Consider the following 17,195-nt stretch of genomic DNA (forward strand, 5'->3'; position numbering starts at 1 on the left):
ATTAACGAAACGCGTTCCAAATAAGTCTTTCATTGAGTCTTATAACTCTGCAGAACAAAAATGGGCTTTTCCCAATCAGTGGGCGTCTTCAAACCATTGAGATTCCCTACTTTCATTGGAAAGTTTAAAAACGCCCATCCCAGTTTGAAAACACCCGCAGATTTGAAAAGACCCATTGCTGTTCTGCAGAGACCTATACATGCTTTCATTGGACACTTCAAGTTTAAAGGGATAGTTCACCCAAAAATGAAAATTCTCTTATCAGTTACTTACCTTAATGCCATCCCAGATATGTTTGACTTTCTTTCTTCAAAAGAACACAAACATTTTTAGAAGAATATTTCAGTTCCTTTCACTGCAAGTGAATGGTGATCAAAACTTTTAAGCTCCAAAAATCACAAAGGCAGCATAAAAGTTATCCATACAACTCCAGTGTTTTAATGCCTTCTAAAGCGATACAATCTTCTTTAAGATTAAAGATTTATAGTAAAAAACAACCTAAATAGTGAGCTGTTTCTCACCTACACCTATCGTATCGCTTCTAAAGACATATATTTAACGACTGGAGTCATATGGATTACTTTCTACAAACCAAGAGTCCTGTGAATGTCACATGTGAACAGATAATTTTTTTTATTTTAATGATTTTCTATTCAAATATAGGAATACATGAAAAATATCCTATATATATATATATATATATATATATATATATATATATATATATATATAAATGCATTTTTAAATATGGAACAATCATGATCTGTTGGGCATTATAAGTTTGTTACCTTATATAAATGTTATATTATTTAAATTATAATAAATAATAAAACTTTATGTAAATAAGTTATTGAATTAATTATAAAATAATAATAATAATAAAACAGAAAAATCCATCTTTTTATGTTGTAGGTCACTGGGTTGGCTGAGCATCTTGGGAGGTAACTGGGCCCATAAAGGTTGAAAACCTCAGATCTGTTATTCCTACTATTTAATGACACATTTGATTTAGCTGCAAAATTCTGAAAATTTATTTTTCTTGACAATCCAAAAATTGTATACATTAATACATAAGAGTTATATTAATCAAGACAGTCTTACACAAAACACAGTATAAATAGTAATTTTATTATTTATCTCTTCAGATTTTTTTTTCAGTGTTCTCAAAACTAACATCTAGAGGTAAAATAAAAACAACCAACCTAATATAAAAACTGTACATGCCCTCCCCTATGTTCATATATTCACAGAATGTACAATCAATCTGTCAGTAACAATGTTGGAGAGAATCTGCTGGCTTGTGCATTACAATGAAAAATGATTTTTGCTGCTGCTTTACAATAATCAAAAGTTTCATTTTGTGCTAAATTAAAATCTCCCATAGGCAAGAGGCCATAGAACTTGCCTGAAATTTGAATAGCAATACAATCAAGCCCTATCAGAGCCTGAAAGCTGTTTATGTGCTACTAATATGTTCCATAACTTTTGTGTTTGTTGGTTTTATGTCTTCAGCATGTCTGACAATACCTTCAAAGTGAAATTATACTTCCTAAGTTAAAGAGAGGCTGCAGACCCTCTATCCCCATGTAAAATACGTTTTTTGGTTGGTGTCAGTGCAAGACATGGGGTTTATATGCATTAGTAGTCTCCAATCAGTTCATTTTTAATACACACAGGCAACAGTTCATTTGGATGGAGAAAAGTCTATGACTGTAGGGCTCAGTCCTGCTCCTCGTCAGTGGCAGATTGCTGTTCAGTAGCCTCATCCTCCGAGCTGGCCTGACAAGCTGATGTATGGAACAGACGCATCAGGTCCCGAAATCTCTGTGAAACCTGCAGAAGCACGGTAACATTGAAAAAGGCCCATTTCTATGCTGAAATGTTGACACTGATTTTCATATATACTTTATTATTCAGGTACCTCGCTGGCTGTTTTGTTTCCAAGCTGCTCTGACACGGCCTGAAAAGTGCTCTGACTTGCTCCTTGCTGTTGACAGGTAGTAAGGATCACTCGATCTGCCTCCCTTTTAGACAAAAACAGAGGGACATGTCAATTATTAGCATCATCAGATGATGCTTTCTAAGCAGGGGCATCTGCAAAATATTGATTAAACTGAGGCCTGTCTCACAAAGTCGGTTTAAGTGGCTACCCGGGTAAGTTTGAACAAACTGGTTTTTCTGTCTCAAGGTGGCAGGTTGTCTTTTACCGGTGTTCATCGCCATGGTCACTTGCGCTACAGTGCTAACATGTTCGGGAGCAGGTTTTATTTTGGGTTACAGATCGCAAACAGATACTGAACCAATCAGCTGAGAGTAAAGTGACATCTCTTATGCAATAAAGTCACTCTCCTGTACCTCGCACTAGAACCTCTGAAAAAATACTGTTTACAGAAGTGTTCGTAAGATAATTCACAAACTTTAAAGATGCATTTATTGTGTGACGAGTCTTTTCAGCAGAACAAATATTCTGGCAAAATTATATTGTAAACTATCATACGAAGTGACATAGCTTGTACTTTTTTTAAACTCCATTAGGCTTTTCGTTGAATTTAATATAAAGTCTCACATTTTAAATATATAGAATTTTAAACTTTTAAAATGAATAAACCTGTATGTTCTTACTGTGAACCTAAAAGGCTATAAATTCAATTACACATTATATTCAGTTATTTTTTCCAGCAGTCATCTCAAAATTTCTCGGGAGCAGCTGTGTTTTTTCTTGCTGTGTAAATGTTTAAATTCTTCATATATCATAATGATCTCTTAATCTTCAGCTGAAAAGAAGCTTAAATCACAATGACTCTCTCCATGCTTCACACATTAGCTGTTCGTGGCAAACATCACTCATTCATGTACATGCACTTCAGGGTTAAGCACAAACATTAGGATCAAACTCTGAGCTGACAGAGAACGTTTATAGCAAGCGTCTTGATATCGCTGAACCCGATGCAAACTAGTTCGGCTCTAATTTTGTCAACTCTGAGTTTGTTCAACTAGCTTCTAGGGATGTGCTCAAATAATCGAGTATTCTTTCTGCACCAGCTACTCGAGAATTAAAAACACTACTTGAGTATCACAAATTAATTTTCCTTTATGCATTTGCCTGCCGTGAGCAGCGCTGAATTACACAGTTTTCCCTCTGAATCGCTCACCAAATCTCACAGTTACAATTTAGACCACTGGGGGGTGCAGTGGATGTTTATCATCAAGGTGTTGGATGAAAGACGATGATGTGCACCTGTGATTTTGAAAGCAAAGTGTGGCAATACCAGAGATTCTTTTATTTTCTGAAATAACAACTCCGTGGCTCTAGAGAGAGCATACCGGTCAACTAGCGTTACGAAAGTCACCGTTTGTGGATACCGTACAACTGAATGGGGAGAGCAGTAAACTGACACCTACCTGTTGCAAAACTGTCAGTGTCTTTTCTTATAAAACAGCAATTTTATCGTAGTAAACTCCACAAACAGTTAACTCCAAAAGGATAGTTTAGTGTAAAACATGTTGAAGATTAGCAATAGGCGGTCAATTCATTAAATGAGCCGTTTCCTCAAAAAAGCAGTCTATTCAGCACACTGAAGCATCTCCTCTATATTCCACAAAAAAACGGCCTCTTGTCTCACCAGTATATCGCCCAGAGAATGTCTATGTGACCATCGCGTTATGCTAGTGTTTGCTAAGCTTGTAGGCTCCCTTGATAGAAGGGCTCTGGCAATACTTGTAATACATTGTTTCTTTTTTAATTCTACTCTATCTATTTGTATTAAGTTCTTGTTGGAGTCATGCAAACCAACAGATGATGATTAGTTTTTTTTTGGTAGAAAGAAAATGTGAAACTCGGAAGCTGATCAGACCAGTATGCGTGTTAAATCTCCAGCAGAGTGCATTTTATAAAAAGCAAACTTTCCCCACTTGGTTTTTTGAATAATTACATGTGAAATGATAAAAATGTGATAGCCTTTATGTAGACTAAGAGTTTTATCTGTGCATTGCCCACATCATAGTTTGATGAAGGTATCTTATTTTGAAACCGTTCTTGGAAACGTTTGTGAATAAAACAAAATATGAGATTCATGTACGTGTCATACGTTTTATTTTTAACACGCATTTTAATTTAAGATTAATCAAGTACTCGTATTTTTGTGGGTTAGAGTACTCATCTACAAAACAAATTACTCAAAAAATCCCATCCCTGCTAACTTTGTGAAACAGGTCTCAGACCAACATTTCACAATAAACTCCAGCATTCTAGTGTGTGGTTTAGGATCTAGGTTTTCTAGTGGTTCAGAGAAGGAACCATAATTCCAAATAAACTAGGGTAAATGAAAGACATTGTTCTTAACTTTGAGAGGTCATACATGTTTTTTTTATTCATTTCATTTTCTTCCTGAGGTCCACTTATACTGAAGAGGTATTGTTGGTCTGTTCATATATTTAAATGTATTCATCTGTCTGATGTCAGTAAGTGGTAGAATTTGATTCCTTATAATATGACCCCGTTAAAGACAAAAATAGATTTAGCACAACAGGGCAGTGTTTGGATAGTGAAGTAATATTTGACTGGTGTTGAGAAGGCTTATGATCTGTGGCCATGCTCACCTGGTCCAGAGGATGACCTTCTCTCCACTGGGAGTTAGGGATATGTTTTTGGCACAGACGGGCGTGTCTAAGGCAGGACTCAGTGTGCTCTGCTGAATGGCATCTCTCTCTCCAGTTTCAGCTGCATCCCTGCTGTCATTAAGTGAAATCGTGTGAAGTCTCCCTTCTCCGTCTTTTTTCTCCTCATCTTCCTCATTCTGTTTTTCCTGCTCCTCTGGGACAGGGGAAGGGTGTCTCTCACCTCCTTCCCACACAGGCCCATCACCATCTGCAGACCAGGTACAGAATATTTTTATTTCGAAAACACTTTCTAGATAACTTTAATAACGTGTCAGAGCTCTTTGTTGGTTATATACTACATAACAGTGAAGTCCAGCACATACACTCAAAAGCAGACATCAAACAAGAATGACTGTAGATGCTGCTTTCACAATTAAAACACTAGCGTAAATTAAATAAAAAGATTTGAAAAAGCGTTACCATTATGTGGACTGTTTGCTCCGCTACCAGACTCATCTTTAACCTCCTTCTCTGCCTCTCCATCCTCCACTTGTCCTCTTGCCTCATCCTTGTCTTCTCCTCTTTCAGACTGTGTATCGGCAGATGGATATGCAGAATCCCGACTCTTCAGCACTTTAGAACCATTGGTGGCCTGCAGACACAAAACAAAAATTGAGTTCTGATCAAATGTGGAAAACACAACATGGTCACTCATTTATGTTAGTCTCCAAATGCTACCAACATAAATTACACAAATGACATTTTCCATAAAACAATTTTACCACAGAAGAACAGGCACCTTGTTGCTGTGGCAACGTAAGCATCCTTTCCTCTTATGCCTGCGATGTTTGGCATCATGGCTAGAGTCATGACAGGGACAGGAGCAATCTTTCTCTGGCCAATCACAGTCCTGCTGACAACAGAAGCTTTAATATTCCTCTCTTCACATAATCACCACATCAGAACTAAATCACAATATTACCAACTACATGCAAAAGAATGGTGAAAACAACTTTGAATGTGAAAGTAGAGTGGCAAGAATAAGTATGTGAACCCTTTGGAATTACCTGCATTTATGTATACATTTTTAAATTGTCTTAAAATCTGTTTTGATCTTCATCTAAGTTACAATAATGAACACAATCTGAATGAGCTTTATTGCCAAGTATGCTTACACATACAAGGAATTTGTCTTGGTGACAGAAGATTCCAATGCATAAACAATACAACAAGACAGAGATAATAATAATTAAAAAAAATATAATAAAATAAAATGTAAATAGAAAATAAGTATATGTAGAAATACACAATACACAATATATATATATATATATATATATATACACACACTATATTGCCAAAAGTATTCGCTCATCTGCTTTTAGACACATATGAACTTAAGTGACATCCCATTCAGAATCAATAGGGTTTAATATGACGTCGGCCCACCCTTTGCAGCTATAACAGCTTCAACTCTTCTGGGAAGGCTTTCCACAAGGTTTAGGAGTGTGTTTATGGGAATTTGTGACCATTCTTCCAGAAGCGCATTTGTGGGGTCAGACACTGATGTTGGACGAGAAGGCCTGGCTCGCAGTCTTCGCTCTAATTCATCCCAAAGGTGCTCTATCGGGTTGAGGTCAGGACTCTGTGCAGGCCAGTCAAGTTCTTCCACACCAAACTCGCTCATCCATGTCTTTATGGACCTTGCTTTGTGCACTGGTGTGCAGTCATGTTGGAACAGGAAGGGGCCATCCCCAAACAGTTCCCACAAAGTTGGGAGCATGGAATTGTCCAAAATCTCTTGGTATGCTGAAGCATTCAGAGTTCCTTTCACTGGAACTAAGGGGCCAAGCCCAGCTCCTGAAAAACAACCCCACACCATAATCCCCCTCCACCAAACTTCACAGTTGGCACAATGCAGTCAGACAAGTACCATTCTCCTGGCAACCGCCAAACCCAGACTCGTCCATCAGATTGCCAGATGGAGAAGCGTGATTCGTCACTCCAGAGAACGCGTCTCCACTGCTCTGGAGTCCAGTGGCAGCGTGCTTTACACCACTGCATCCGACGCTTTGCATTGCACTTGGTGATGTATGGCTTGGATGCAGCTGCTCGGCCATGGAAACCCATTCCATGAAGCTCTCTACGCACTGTTCTTGAGCTAATCTGAAGGCCACATGAACTTTGGAGGTCTGTAGCGATTGACTCTGCAGAAAGTTGGCGACCTCTGCGCACTATGCGCCTCAGCATCCGCTGACCCTGCTCTGTCATTTTACGTGGCCTACCACTTCGTGGCTGAGTTGCTGTCATTCCCAATCGCTTCCACTTTGTTATAATACCACTGACAGTTGACTGTGGAATATTTAGTAGCGAGGAAATTTCACGACTGGACTTGTTGCACAAGTGGCATCCTATCACAATACCACGCTGGAATTCACTGAGCTCCTGAGAGCGGCCCATTCTTTCACAAATGTTTGTAGAAGCAGTCTGCATGCCTAGGTGCTTCATTTTATACACCTGTGGCCATGGAAGTGATTGGAACACCTGAATTCAATTATTTGGATGGGTGAGCGAATACTTTTGGCAATATAGTGTATATATATATATATATACACACAAGTATGTACAAATACAAACACAAATCTGTTATATACAGATGCAAGGGAATGTATGGCAGAAGAGGTAGTGTATGTTGGATAAATATAAATAGACTAAGCTGTGTATTGCACATAATTATTGCTCAATGTGGCAGTTATTTAACTGTTCATAAGATGGATAGCCTGAGGGAAAAAAAATGTTCCTGTGCCTGACGTTTCTTGTGCTCAATGCACTGTAGTGCCTGCCAGAAGGCAACAGTTCAAAAGGTAGTTGGCTGGGTGAGTTGGGTCCAGAGTGATTTTTCCAGCCCTTTTCCTCACTCTGGAAGTGTATAGTTCTTAAAAGGAGGGCGGGGGCAACCAATAATCCGCTCAGCAGTCTGAACTGTCCTTTGTAGTCTTCCGATGTCCGATTTCATAGCTGAACCAAACCAGACAGTTACTGAAGTGCAGAGGACAGACTCAATGACTGCCGAGTAGGACTGTATCAGCAGCACCTGTGGCAGGTTGAACTTTCTCAGCTAGCGAAGGAAGTACAACCTCTGCTGGGCCTTGTGTCAATGTCTCCCACATCAGGTCCTGTGAGATGGTAGCGCCCAGGAACCTGACATGACTCGACTGCTGCCACAGTGCTGTTTAGAATGGTGAGCGGGGTCAATGTTGGGGTGTTCCTCCTAAAGTCCACTATCATCTCCACTGTTTTGAGCATGTTGGCTCCAGCTTGTTTTGACTGCACCAGTGAGCTAGCCGTTCAACCTCCCTTCTGTATACAGACTCATCGTCATCTTGGATGAGACTGATGACAATAGTGTCATCTGCAAACTTCAGGAGCTTGACAGAGGGGTCCTTGGCAGTGCAGTCATTGGTATACAGGGAGAAGAGTAGTGGGGAGAGCACACATCCCTGGGGGGCACCAGTACTGATCGTACATGTGCTGAAGTTAATTTCCCCTGTCTCACTAGCTGCTGCCTGTCCGTCGAAAGCTGGTGATCCACTGACAGATAGACATGGGAACAGAGAGTTGTGTAATTTAGTCCGGAGAATAGCTGGGATGACAGTGTTGAAAGCCGAACTGAAGTCCACAAAAAGGATCCTTGCATATGTCCCTGGTCTGTCCAGATGTTGCAGGATATGATGCAATCCAATGTTGACTGCATCATCCACAGACCTGTTTGCTCAATAAGCAAATTGAAGGGGATCTAGAAAGGGTCCAGTGATGTCCTTCAGGTGGGCTAACACCAGTCTCTCAAATGACTTCATGACCACAGACGTCACCGAGCGATGGGTCTTTAGTCATTAAGTCCTGTGATTTTGGGTTTCTTTGGGACAGGAATGATGGCGGAGCGTTTGAAGCAGCTTTATAAGCAATCTGTTTTAACTAATAAAACAAAAACTATTATATTGCCCTTTTACATACTGAATACATCATTCAAACATTCACAGTGTAGGTTGGAAAAAGTATGTGAACCCATAGGCTAATGACGTCATCAAAAGCTAATTCGAGTCAGGAGTTAGCTAACCTGGCATCCAATTAATGAAAGGAGATTGGAGGTGTGGGTTAGAGCTACTTTGACTTATAAAAAGCAGTCAAACATTTTGAGTTTGCTATTCACAAGAAGCATCGGCTGACGTGGACCATGCCTCACAAAAAACAGATACGACCTACGGTCAAGAATTGTTGCTTTGCATAAAGCTGGAAAGGATTACAAAGTTATCTCGAAGAGCTTAGATATTCATCTGTCCACAGTTAGACAAACTGTCTATAAATGGAGGCGATTTAGTACTGTGGCTACTCTCCCTAGAAGTGGTTGTCCAGCCAAGATGACTCAAGACACAACACAGAATGTTCAGTGAGGTTAAAAAGAACCCTAGAATGACAGCTAAAGACTTCCAGGAATCACTGGAACTGGTTATCATCTCTGTTCATGAGTTTACTATATGGAAAACTTTAAACAGGCATTGTGTCCATGGCAGGACACCACGAAGTCGCTTGCTGCCTTCCAACAAAAACATTGCTGCGCACCTGAAGTTTGCCAAGACCACCTTGACACTCCACAACGCTACTGGGAAAATGTTTTGTGGACTGATGAAACTAAGGTTGAATTGTTTGGGAAGAACACGCAGGAATATGTAAGGTGGCGGAAGCATCATGATTTGGGGCAGCTTTGCTGTTTCGGGCCTGTACCGCTTGCCATCAGAGGGAAAAATTAATTCCAAGTTCATCAACGTATCCTACAGGATAATGTCAGGGTGGCTGTGCACCAGCTAAAGCTCAGTAGACGTTGGGTGATGCAGCAGGACAATGGAAGTAAATCCTCTACAGCAGTGGTTCCCAATCCTGTTCCTGGAGGCCCACCAACACTACACTCCCTAATCAAACACACCTGATTCAACTCATCAGCTTGTTAGTGGAGACTCCAAGACCTGAATTGGGTATGTCAGAAATGGGAGACATACAAAATGTGCAGTGTTGCGGGGCCACAAGGTACAGAGTTAGGAACCACTGGTCTACAGAATGACTTTAAAAAAAAAAAGAAAATCCACCTCTTGGAGTAGCCCAGTCAGAGCCTAGACCTTAACCCAATAGAGATGCAGTGGAATGACCTCAAGATAGCCATTCACACCAGACATCCTAAGAATACATCTGAGCTGAAGTAGTTCTGTAAGGAAGAATGGTCCAAAATTCCTTCTGTATGTTGTGCAGGTCTAATCCACAGCTACTGGAAACGCTTGGTTGAGGCAATTGCAGCTAAAGGAGTATCGACCAGTTATTAAACACAAGGGTTCACTTACATTTTCCACAGCACTGTGAATGTTTAAAAGAATTTGTTCAATAAAGACATTAAATATTATAATTGTTTGTGTGTTGTTAGCTTAATCACACTGTGTTTTGTCTATACTTGTGATTTTGATGAAGATGAGATCATATTTTATGACCAATTCATGCAGAAAACCAGCAATTCCATGGGGTTCACATACTTTTTCTTGCCACTGTGTATTATTGGTACGAACAACATGAAGACACCTTGTAGTTGCCATGCGTGCGCATTTCTTTCCTTCTCTTGCTCCTGTTGCTAATCGGTCGTATCTTGTGTGACTCTTCGTCCTCCTCCAGATCAGGGAGTGTGACCTCCTCAAATCCCCCCCGTACTGCTTCACCAGAGCCCACATTTATCCCTCCTTCTCCATCTGTCCCAGTCCCCACATCCTCTGGCCAAAGCGCCTCCTCAAACTGGCCAGGACGTGCTGGAGGTGGACGCATCTCATCGAAAAACATCCAAAATTCTCCCTGTAGGTGGGTGTGGCCTTTAAGAAGGGTGGCCATCTGGGCTTTGAGCTGAGTTCAAAAGCAAAAATAAAGGTAATTTATATGACAAACACTTTCAAACCTGAACAATAAACAGTCTTAGTTCTGCCCTGAAGAACTTTTGATCAATTTCCTGCTTACTCTATGAAGCCACAGACAAATCAATAATTAAATGAAATTAATGGACTAGCTATTTAATGCTTATAAGTTATGTAATGCTGTCTAATCATAAATCTAGGAAACTGCAGAAAAAAGTTCATTCATCTATCCATACCTCTTCAATACCAGCAGGATTAAGTGCAGTTCCACTCTGCAGTGCTCTTACTATCTTCTGATAATGAGATGGATTCTCCCCAAAGCTGATCTCCAACTGCCGCAGGAACCGCCGACTCCTCTCAAAGGACTGCTGCTCCTCAAACTGGGGATGGGAGAGAGAATAAGTGAGAGAGAGGACATTTATAATAGTCTTCTATTCTCAACTGTAACATACTAAAGTACATGAATGAAATGACTACATTATGCATGGCAGTTCTTTGATCTGGTTGAAGTCCTGCATACAAAACTTTCTCTCTTTTTTATCTATAAAATGGTTAGAAGTACCAGTCCACACTCCAATGCTTGTTCGGGCAAGAGGAAGGCAGCAAAGTCCTTGAGGAGATCAGGCCAGTCTCTGAGCAAAGGTTTCAGCTGGGAGAAAAGCTCTACAATACTACGGCTGTTGCCTGCCTGATCAAACTCATAAAGCAGCCCAAAAAACTCCTCTACCTTACCAGGGGCGTCTTGCAATGCCTCACGCACCTAAAACAGGAAAGACGAGACAGAAAATGAGTGTTTCTCCAGTGGAAGACTCCTACAAAAGTAAGGGAGACTCTAGTTTGTTAGAGATACAATGGATGGATGTGAGCTAGCAGTCTGACCCTGCTGAGATAAGCCTGGGCAAAGGCCATGTCTTTGCTCTCTCTCATGGGATCGTTGTCTAGGATGTGGTCATCATAGAGTAGGAAGAGCTTTGCTGCATCTTTACTGCCTCGTTCCTGACGGCGACAACGCTTCAGACTACGAGAAGGGGGGCGACCACGCCCTGCAAAAATAAATAGATTAATTAACGTGAACATTTCACATTGATAAAGGCGGGAAGCTCTATTATTTATTTAATTATTTATTATATTTGTAATGCCATATCAGCATCAAAGGCTATTTTCATGGCAAGTTCCAAGTAGTCTAAGAAAACAAAATGAACATCCATTTAAGAACTTTCTGAATAAAATCGTTGTCTAGTGGTATTAAAAGCAGGACAGTCTTGTAAAAAATGTTTAATAGTCAATGGTATCTTACAGAAATCACATGATGGTGATTCTTCACCTTTCAATAAAAACACGTGCAAGTCTTGAATGAACAATACAACACCTTGTATACACAGTTCGATCATGTTTAGTTTCAAAAGTAAAAAGCATCTTTTATTGATGACAGGGTTGACTTCATATAATTTGTTATGAACACTCATTCCATTTGTCACTTTTTTGAAATATACAAGATCATTACAGGTTTGAGATCTAATGGTGGGATTTAACATTCTATAATTCTCAATTGGAGGGCTTCCTTAGCAACAGTATCTGCCTATTTGTTACCTGATTTCAATATGGCCTTTTATCCAACAGAAAACCATGTTAAAATGTTTCTGTAAAAAGACACTTTAGCTATTATGCTGACAGTTATGGAATGTTCAATGTTTAAAGATTAGAATGCTTGAAGGCAAGATTTTGTGTCTGTGCAAATGAATAAATTCTGTTGTTGAGCACTATCTATCTGTTTTAGAGTTAGGAGCAAAGCACAGGCCTCAACTGTAAAAACTGAGCTTTATCCTGGTATACGAATCCCTAAGTCTTGTTGTCCAAACACTACTGCTGCAGATACAGTGCATCCGGAAAGTATTCACAGCGCTTCACTTTTTCCACATTTTGTTACGTTACAGCCTTATTCCAAAATGGATTAAATTCATTATTTTCCTCAAAATTCTACAAACAATACCCCATAATGACAACGTGAAAGAAGTTTGTTTGAAATCTTTGCAAATGTATTAAAAATAAAAAACGGAAAAAAAAAAAAAATAAACAAAAAAAAAAAAAAAAATCACATGTACATAAGTATTCACAGCCTTTGCCATGACACTCAAAATTGAGCTCTGGTGCATCCTGTTTCACAACAGGAGCACAAACCAAACCATGAAGTCCAAGGAATTGTCTGTAGACCTCCGAGACAGGATTGTATCGAGGCACATATATGGGGAAGGGTACAGAAAAATTTCTGCAGCATTGAAGGTCCCAATGAGCACAGTGGCCTCCATCATCCGTAAATGGAAGTTTGGAACCGCCAGGACTCTTCCTAGAGCTGGCCGCCTGGCCAAACTGAGCGATCGGGGGAGAAGGGACTTAGTCAGGGAGGTGACCAAGAACCCGATGGTCACTCTGACAGAGCTCCAGCATTTCTCTGTGGAGAGAGGAGAACCTTCCAGAAGAACAACCATCTCTGCAGCACTCCACCAATCAGGCCTGTATGGTAGAGTGGCCAGACGGAAGCCACTTCTCAGTAAAAGGCACATGACAGCCCACCTGGAGTTTGCCAAAAGGCACCTGAAGGACTCTCAGACTATGAGAAACAAAGATTGAACTCTTTGGCCTTGTTGGGCCTCATGTATTCAGATAGAAGACAAAGGCAGGCCTAACAGTCGTAAAACCTAACTCAGCCCCCACACATTCCATGTCGTAAATTTTACTGATAAAAATCGCGCCAAAATCAAACAAAGGGAGTCCAAAACAGACTACAAATCCAGGAAGCCTTGCTCACTAAAGGATTGAGCTCTCAACTCCTACTGGATGAGGCACACAACAGAACGTCCCTCAAACATGACATCATCAGGAGTTCAAATAATTCTGAAACGCTTAAAGATTTCGCTTGCAGCGACTTCGTTCACCGAATACAGACGTAGCTTTTTGCTGCTCTCCGGTGCAGCCTCGTGGCATAAGGAAGTAATGTCAGACTTGAAATTGTAGCCATACAATCTCCATCTCGCTGGACGAGTTGAGATTACTCTGTGTTCAATAGAACACTCTAACAGATCCGAAGGAGACAGCCGAGCAATTCGCATCTTCATCCGTTGGCCTACAGAAGTGAAGAGATTAAAGATTTCTCTTCCATCTTCAATCAAGTCGACATTTCTGAGTTCTCCGCCAGCCCGCCGAGAATCAACAGCCGTACCGCCAGCCGACAGCGCGAGGAAACGGCCTCCCGTCATCACCCGAGCCTCAAGGAACCGGGTCAAAGTTAAAGGACGGAGGAAAACACATTCTACCTGTGTCCTCATGCGATTCAAGTAAGAGGTTACGTCTGGGCAGAGATAGAATATTATAGCGTGTTATTCTTGTGTTTCAAGGTTTTTGCTTGTACAGTTTACGGACCGCCATTTCTGCTCATTATTAATACTCAGGGTATTAATTATCACGAATTTCTTTTGCTGTACTGTGGTCCAACCAAATTGGATTGTTGTGCAATTTCGCCGTCGTGGGTGAAACAGAAACTGAGTTCATCCATTAAAGAGAAATAACGCAGGACTTTTACGAGCCCCGCTCGTAAAACCGCGTCTCTGAGTGATGAACACGGCTGCTTTCTCTCCAGCTATCGCGAAATCAGCTTTCGGGCTGTCACTTAATAATCTCTCTCTCACTAACCACACTGACACACACACACACTGTCACACACACACCTTATGTGTTATAAGATTATTTTATTTCCATATCTAATCATATCACTGTTTAGTTTGTAGTTGTAAGTCGGAAGTTTATTGACTGCATTGTATTAATTATTAATTGATATTACTGCATAAATAAATTTTTGTTTATATTACAAAGAGAAGTGTTTTGGTTTGTTTTGCATACGCCTGTGTCATGCTGACGGGATGTCAGTGCTCGGATTCAAACCTTCATTCATTGTTTTTTTCCCCGAAAATCGATATTCTTCGGATGTCGATTTTCCTAAGAAAACAATCTAATATTGAGACTGTTTTACTATTTGGTTATTAGTCCCTAATTCTAGGGTGGTGCCCCGTCAATGTTAATCTTTATTAATATTCTATTGATTTTTGATAATTGTTAATTATCTTTGATTGAATTTGAATGATCAATAAGCTAGTGTTAATTTTAATTAAAGTTTCATCGGTTAACAATTAACGATTATCTTTGATAATTGTTTTTTTAAAGGATTAAGAAAAGCTAACATTGATTCTCATCAAAGTTCTATTGATTTTAATGATTATCTTTGATAATTATTAATTATTGCTAATAACCAAACTTGCTCCTAAACGTAGCACACTACATTTACTGGAGTCCCATATGAGGTTTTAATGAGTTAGATCCAATTAATTAATTAAAATATTGATTAATAACTATAGCAATAATTATTAATTATTTTTGATAGTAACACTGATCTAAACAACCAGTAAAGCCCTACAGCCTGAATGGCAAATGTCATGTCTGGAGGAAACCAGGCACCGCTCATCACCTGGCCAATACCATCCCTACAGTGAAGCATGGTGGTTGCAACATCATGCTGTGGGGATGTTTTTCAGCGGCAGGAACTGGGAGACTAGTCAGGATCGAGGGAAAGATGCATGCAGCAATGTACAGAGACATCCTTGATGAAAACCTGCTGCAGAGCAGCTCTGGACCTCAGACTGGGGCGAAGGTTCATCTTCCAACAGGACAACGACCCTAAGCACACAGCCAAGATAACAAAGGAGTGGCTCCGGGACAACTCTGTGAATGTCCTTGAGTGGCCCAGCCAGAGCCCAGACTTGAACCCGATTGAACATCTCTGGAGAGATCTGAAAATTGCTGTGCAACGACACTCCCCATCCAACCTGATGGAGCTTGAGAGGTCCTGCAAAGAAGAATGGGAAAAACTGCCCAAAAATAGGTGTGCCAAGCTTGTAGCATCATACTCAAAAAGACTTGAGGCTGTAATTGGTGCCAAAGGTGCTTCAACAAAGTACTGAGCAAAGGCTGTGAATACTTATGTACATGTGATTTTTTTTTTTTTTCATTTTTTATTTTTAATACATTTGCAAAGATTTCAAACAAACTTCTTTCACGTTTTCATTATGGGGTATTGTTTGTAGAATTTTGAGGAAAATAATGAATTTAATCCATTTTGGAATAAGGCTGTAACATAACAAAATGTGGAAAAAGTGAAGCGCTGTGAATACTTTCCGGATGCACTGTACATGATTAGCCATCTGTGTATACAGGTTTATGGAGTGGAAGACTGCATCTTATGTCTAAGAATTACCATTTTATACAAATTTGGATGGATCACCCTTTTCTTATGTTGCTTTTTTTAGATTCCAGGGGGTATAGGGCATAAATTTGTCTCTGTTAGGATGTCTAAATTAATATTCATTTTCTCCAATTGGGGTTTTATGTGGATCCCAAGAGGACTAATGTACCTGGGTCTGGCTTCATACAAATGTAGATGTTGACGGTGGAAAACTGAAGAGTAAGCTGGATTGTGATGGTTTGCCTTAAGGTTAACTGCATGATGAAGAGCCAGTTTCAAGCTCCAGTTGTGAGGCGATGGTCCTTTGCTTCCATATACAAACTTTGAACAGGAGAAGTCCTGAATGCTTCCAGAAAGTTTTAATCCTGGATGATGTGCAGTATCCAGCATTTTTATGTAGGATTTCCTGGCAGAGCCATAATGAAACTACGCTTCCGTAGTTGACATCACTTGGGATCGGACCAGCAATGTGTAAAGGTGCAAAAGTATAGTCAAATTTGCACACTTATTTTGTCAGTACCTTTATGATGTTGATCGTTTTAAGGCAACAATTTTTTATTTGATATGTTAAAAAGATAAGTCCTACAAACTTAGTCTCTTTTATGACCTTGATAAGTTCCCCTTCCATGAAAAGCTCTGGATCCAGATGCTGGGATCGCAGAAGGCAAAAATGCATACAGACAGTTTTTGATTCAGAACATTTTTATATATTTTTAACCGACCAATCATTTATCTTGTTTATATAGCTCAATTCTACTAATTAATTTCAAATATGACATCACACAAAACAAGACAATAAGGGGCTGTTCAGACTGAATGCTTTCTTATGTAGAAAAAAACAACTATTTACCAGTTTCATGTGATGTCACTGTATGACCGCGCTGCCATGTTTGTGACCAAAATTCCATTTTCCTTCATTGTGCTGCGCTGTGAGATGTGGCGAAAGTTGGCAAAACTTTTGTTTGTATTTATAATTCTTGAAAAGGTGACACTGCTGTTTAATTACCAGAGCAAAAAAATATATTTTTTCAATAAAGTTGTCTCTTTTAAGTGACGCAGCTTAATTTTGCCGAAGACAAGCAGTGATGAAAGCAGAGAACAGGGATAAAAACACTTGTAGGTTTTTGCTAATTTATTCAGACATGTCAGTTCTCTGTACGTGTCCATTATATTTATAACATCATCGTTTTGTAGTCAATAAACAACACATCATAACATTATGACGCACAGAATTATTCACACCGCCAGACTACAAATGTAAACATATTATTCATATACACTAATATGCCTCGGTTTCTTTCTCTGCATTCTTCATGGGTTAAAAGCAGCTCTTACATTCACACAGACGGGATTATCACATACGT

General features: G+C 39.8%; 1 protein-coding gene across 2 annotated transcripts in view; it reads right to left on the bottom strand.

Annotated features, from left to right (window-relative positions):
- Positions 1-880: 880 nt before the first annotated feature.
- gon4lb (gon-4 like b) overlaps positions 881-17,195 on the bottom strand; it is a 38,953-nt gene continuing 22,638 nt past the window's right edge. Inside the window, exons 23-31 of one of the 2 annotated variants that reach the window (XM_051721965.1) lie at positions 11,421-11,584; positions 11,104-11,301; positions 10,778-10,921; positions 10,222-10,533; positions 5,399-5,512; positions 5,080-5,251; positions 4,600-4,867; positions 1,922-2,024; positions 881-1,833 (exon numbers count right to left, since the gene is read on the bottom strand). In XM_051721965.1, coding sequence (XP_051577925.1) covers positions 1,720-1,833; positions 1,922-2,024; positions 4,600-4,867; positions 5,080-5,251; positions 5,399-5,512; positions 10,222-10,533; positions 10,778-10,921; positions 11,104-11,301; positions 11,421-11,584 — 1,589 coding nt within the window. In that variant the 3' untranslated portion in view covers positions 881-1,719. The remainder of the gene's footprint in view (positions 1,834-1,921; positions 2,025-4,599; positions 4,868-5,079; positions 5,252-5,398; positions 5,513-10,221; positions 10,534-10,777; positions 10,922-11,103; positions 11,302-11,420; positions 11,585-17,195) is intronic. The other variant, XM_051721966.1, reaches the window with a different exon arrangement.

This window comes from Myxocyprinus asiaticus, chromosome 16 (assembly GCF_019703515.2).
Source record: "Myxocyprinus asiaticus isolate MX2 ecotype Aquarium Trade chromosome 16, UBuf_Myxa_2, whole genome shotgun sequence".
NCBI lineage: Eukaryota > Metazoa > Chordata > Actinopteri > Cypriniformes > Catostomidae > Myxocyprinus > Myxocyprinus asiaticus.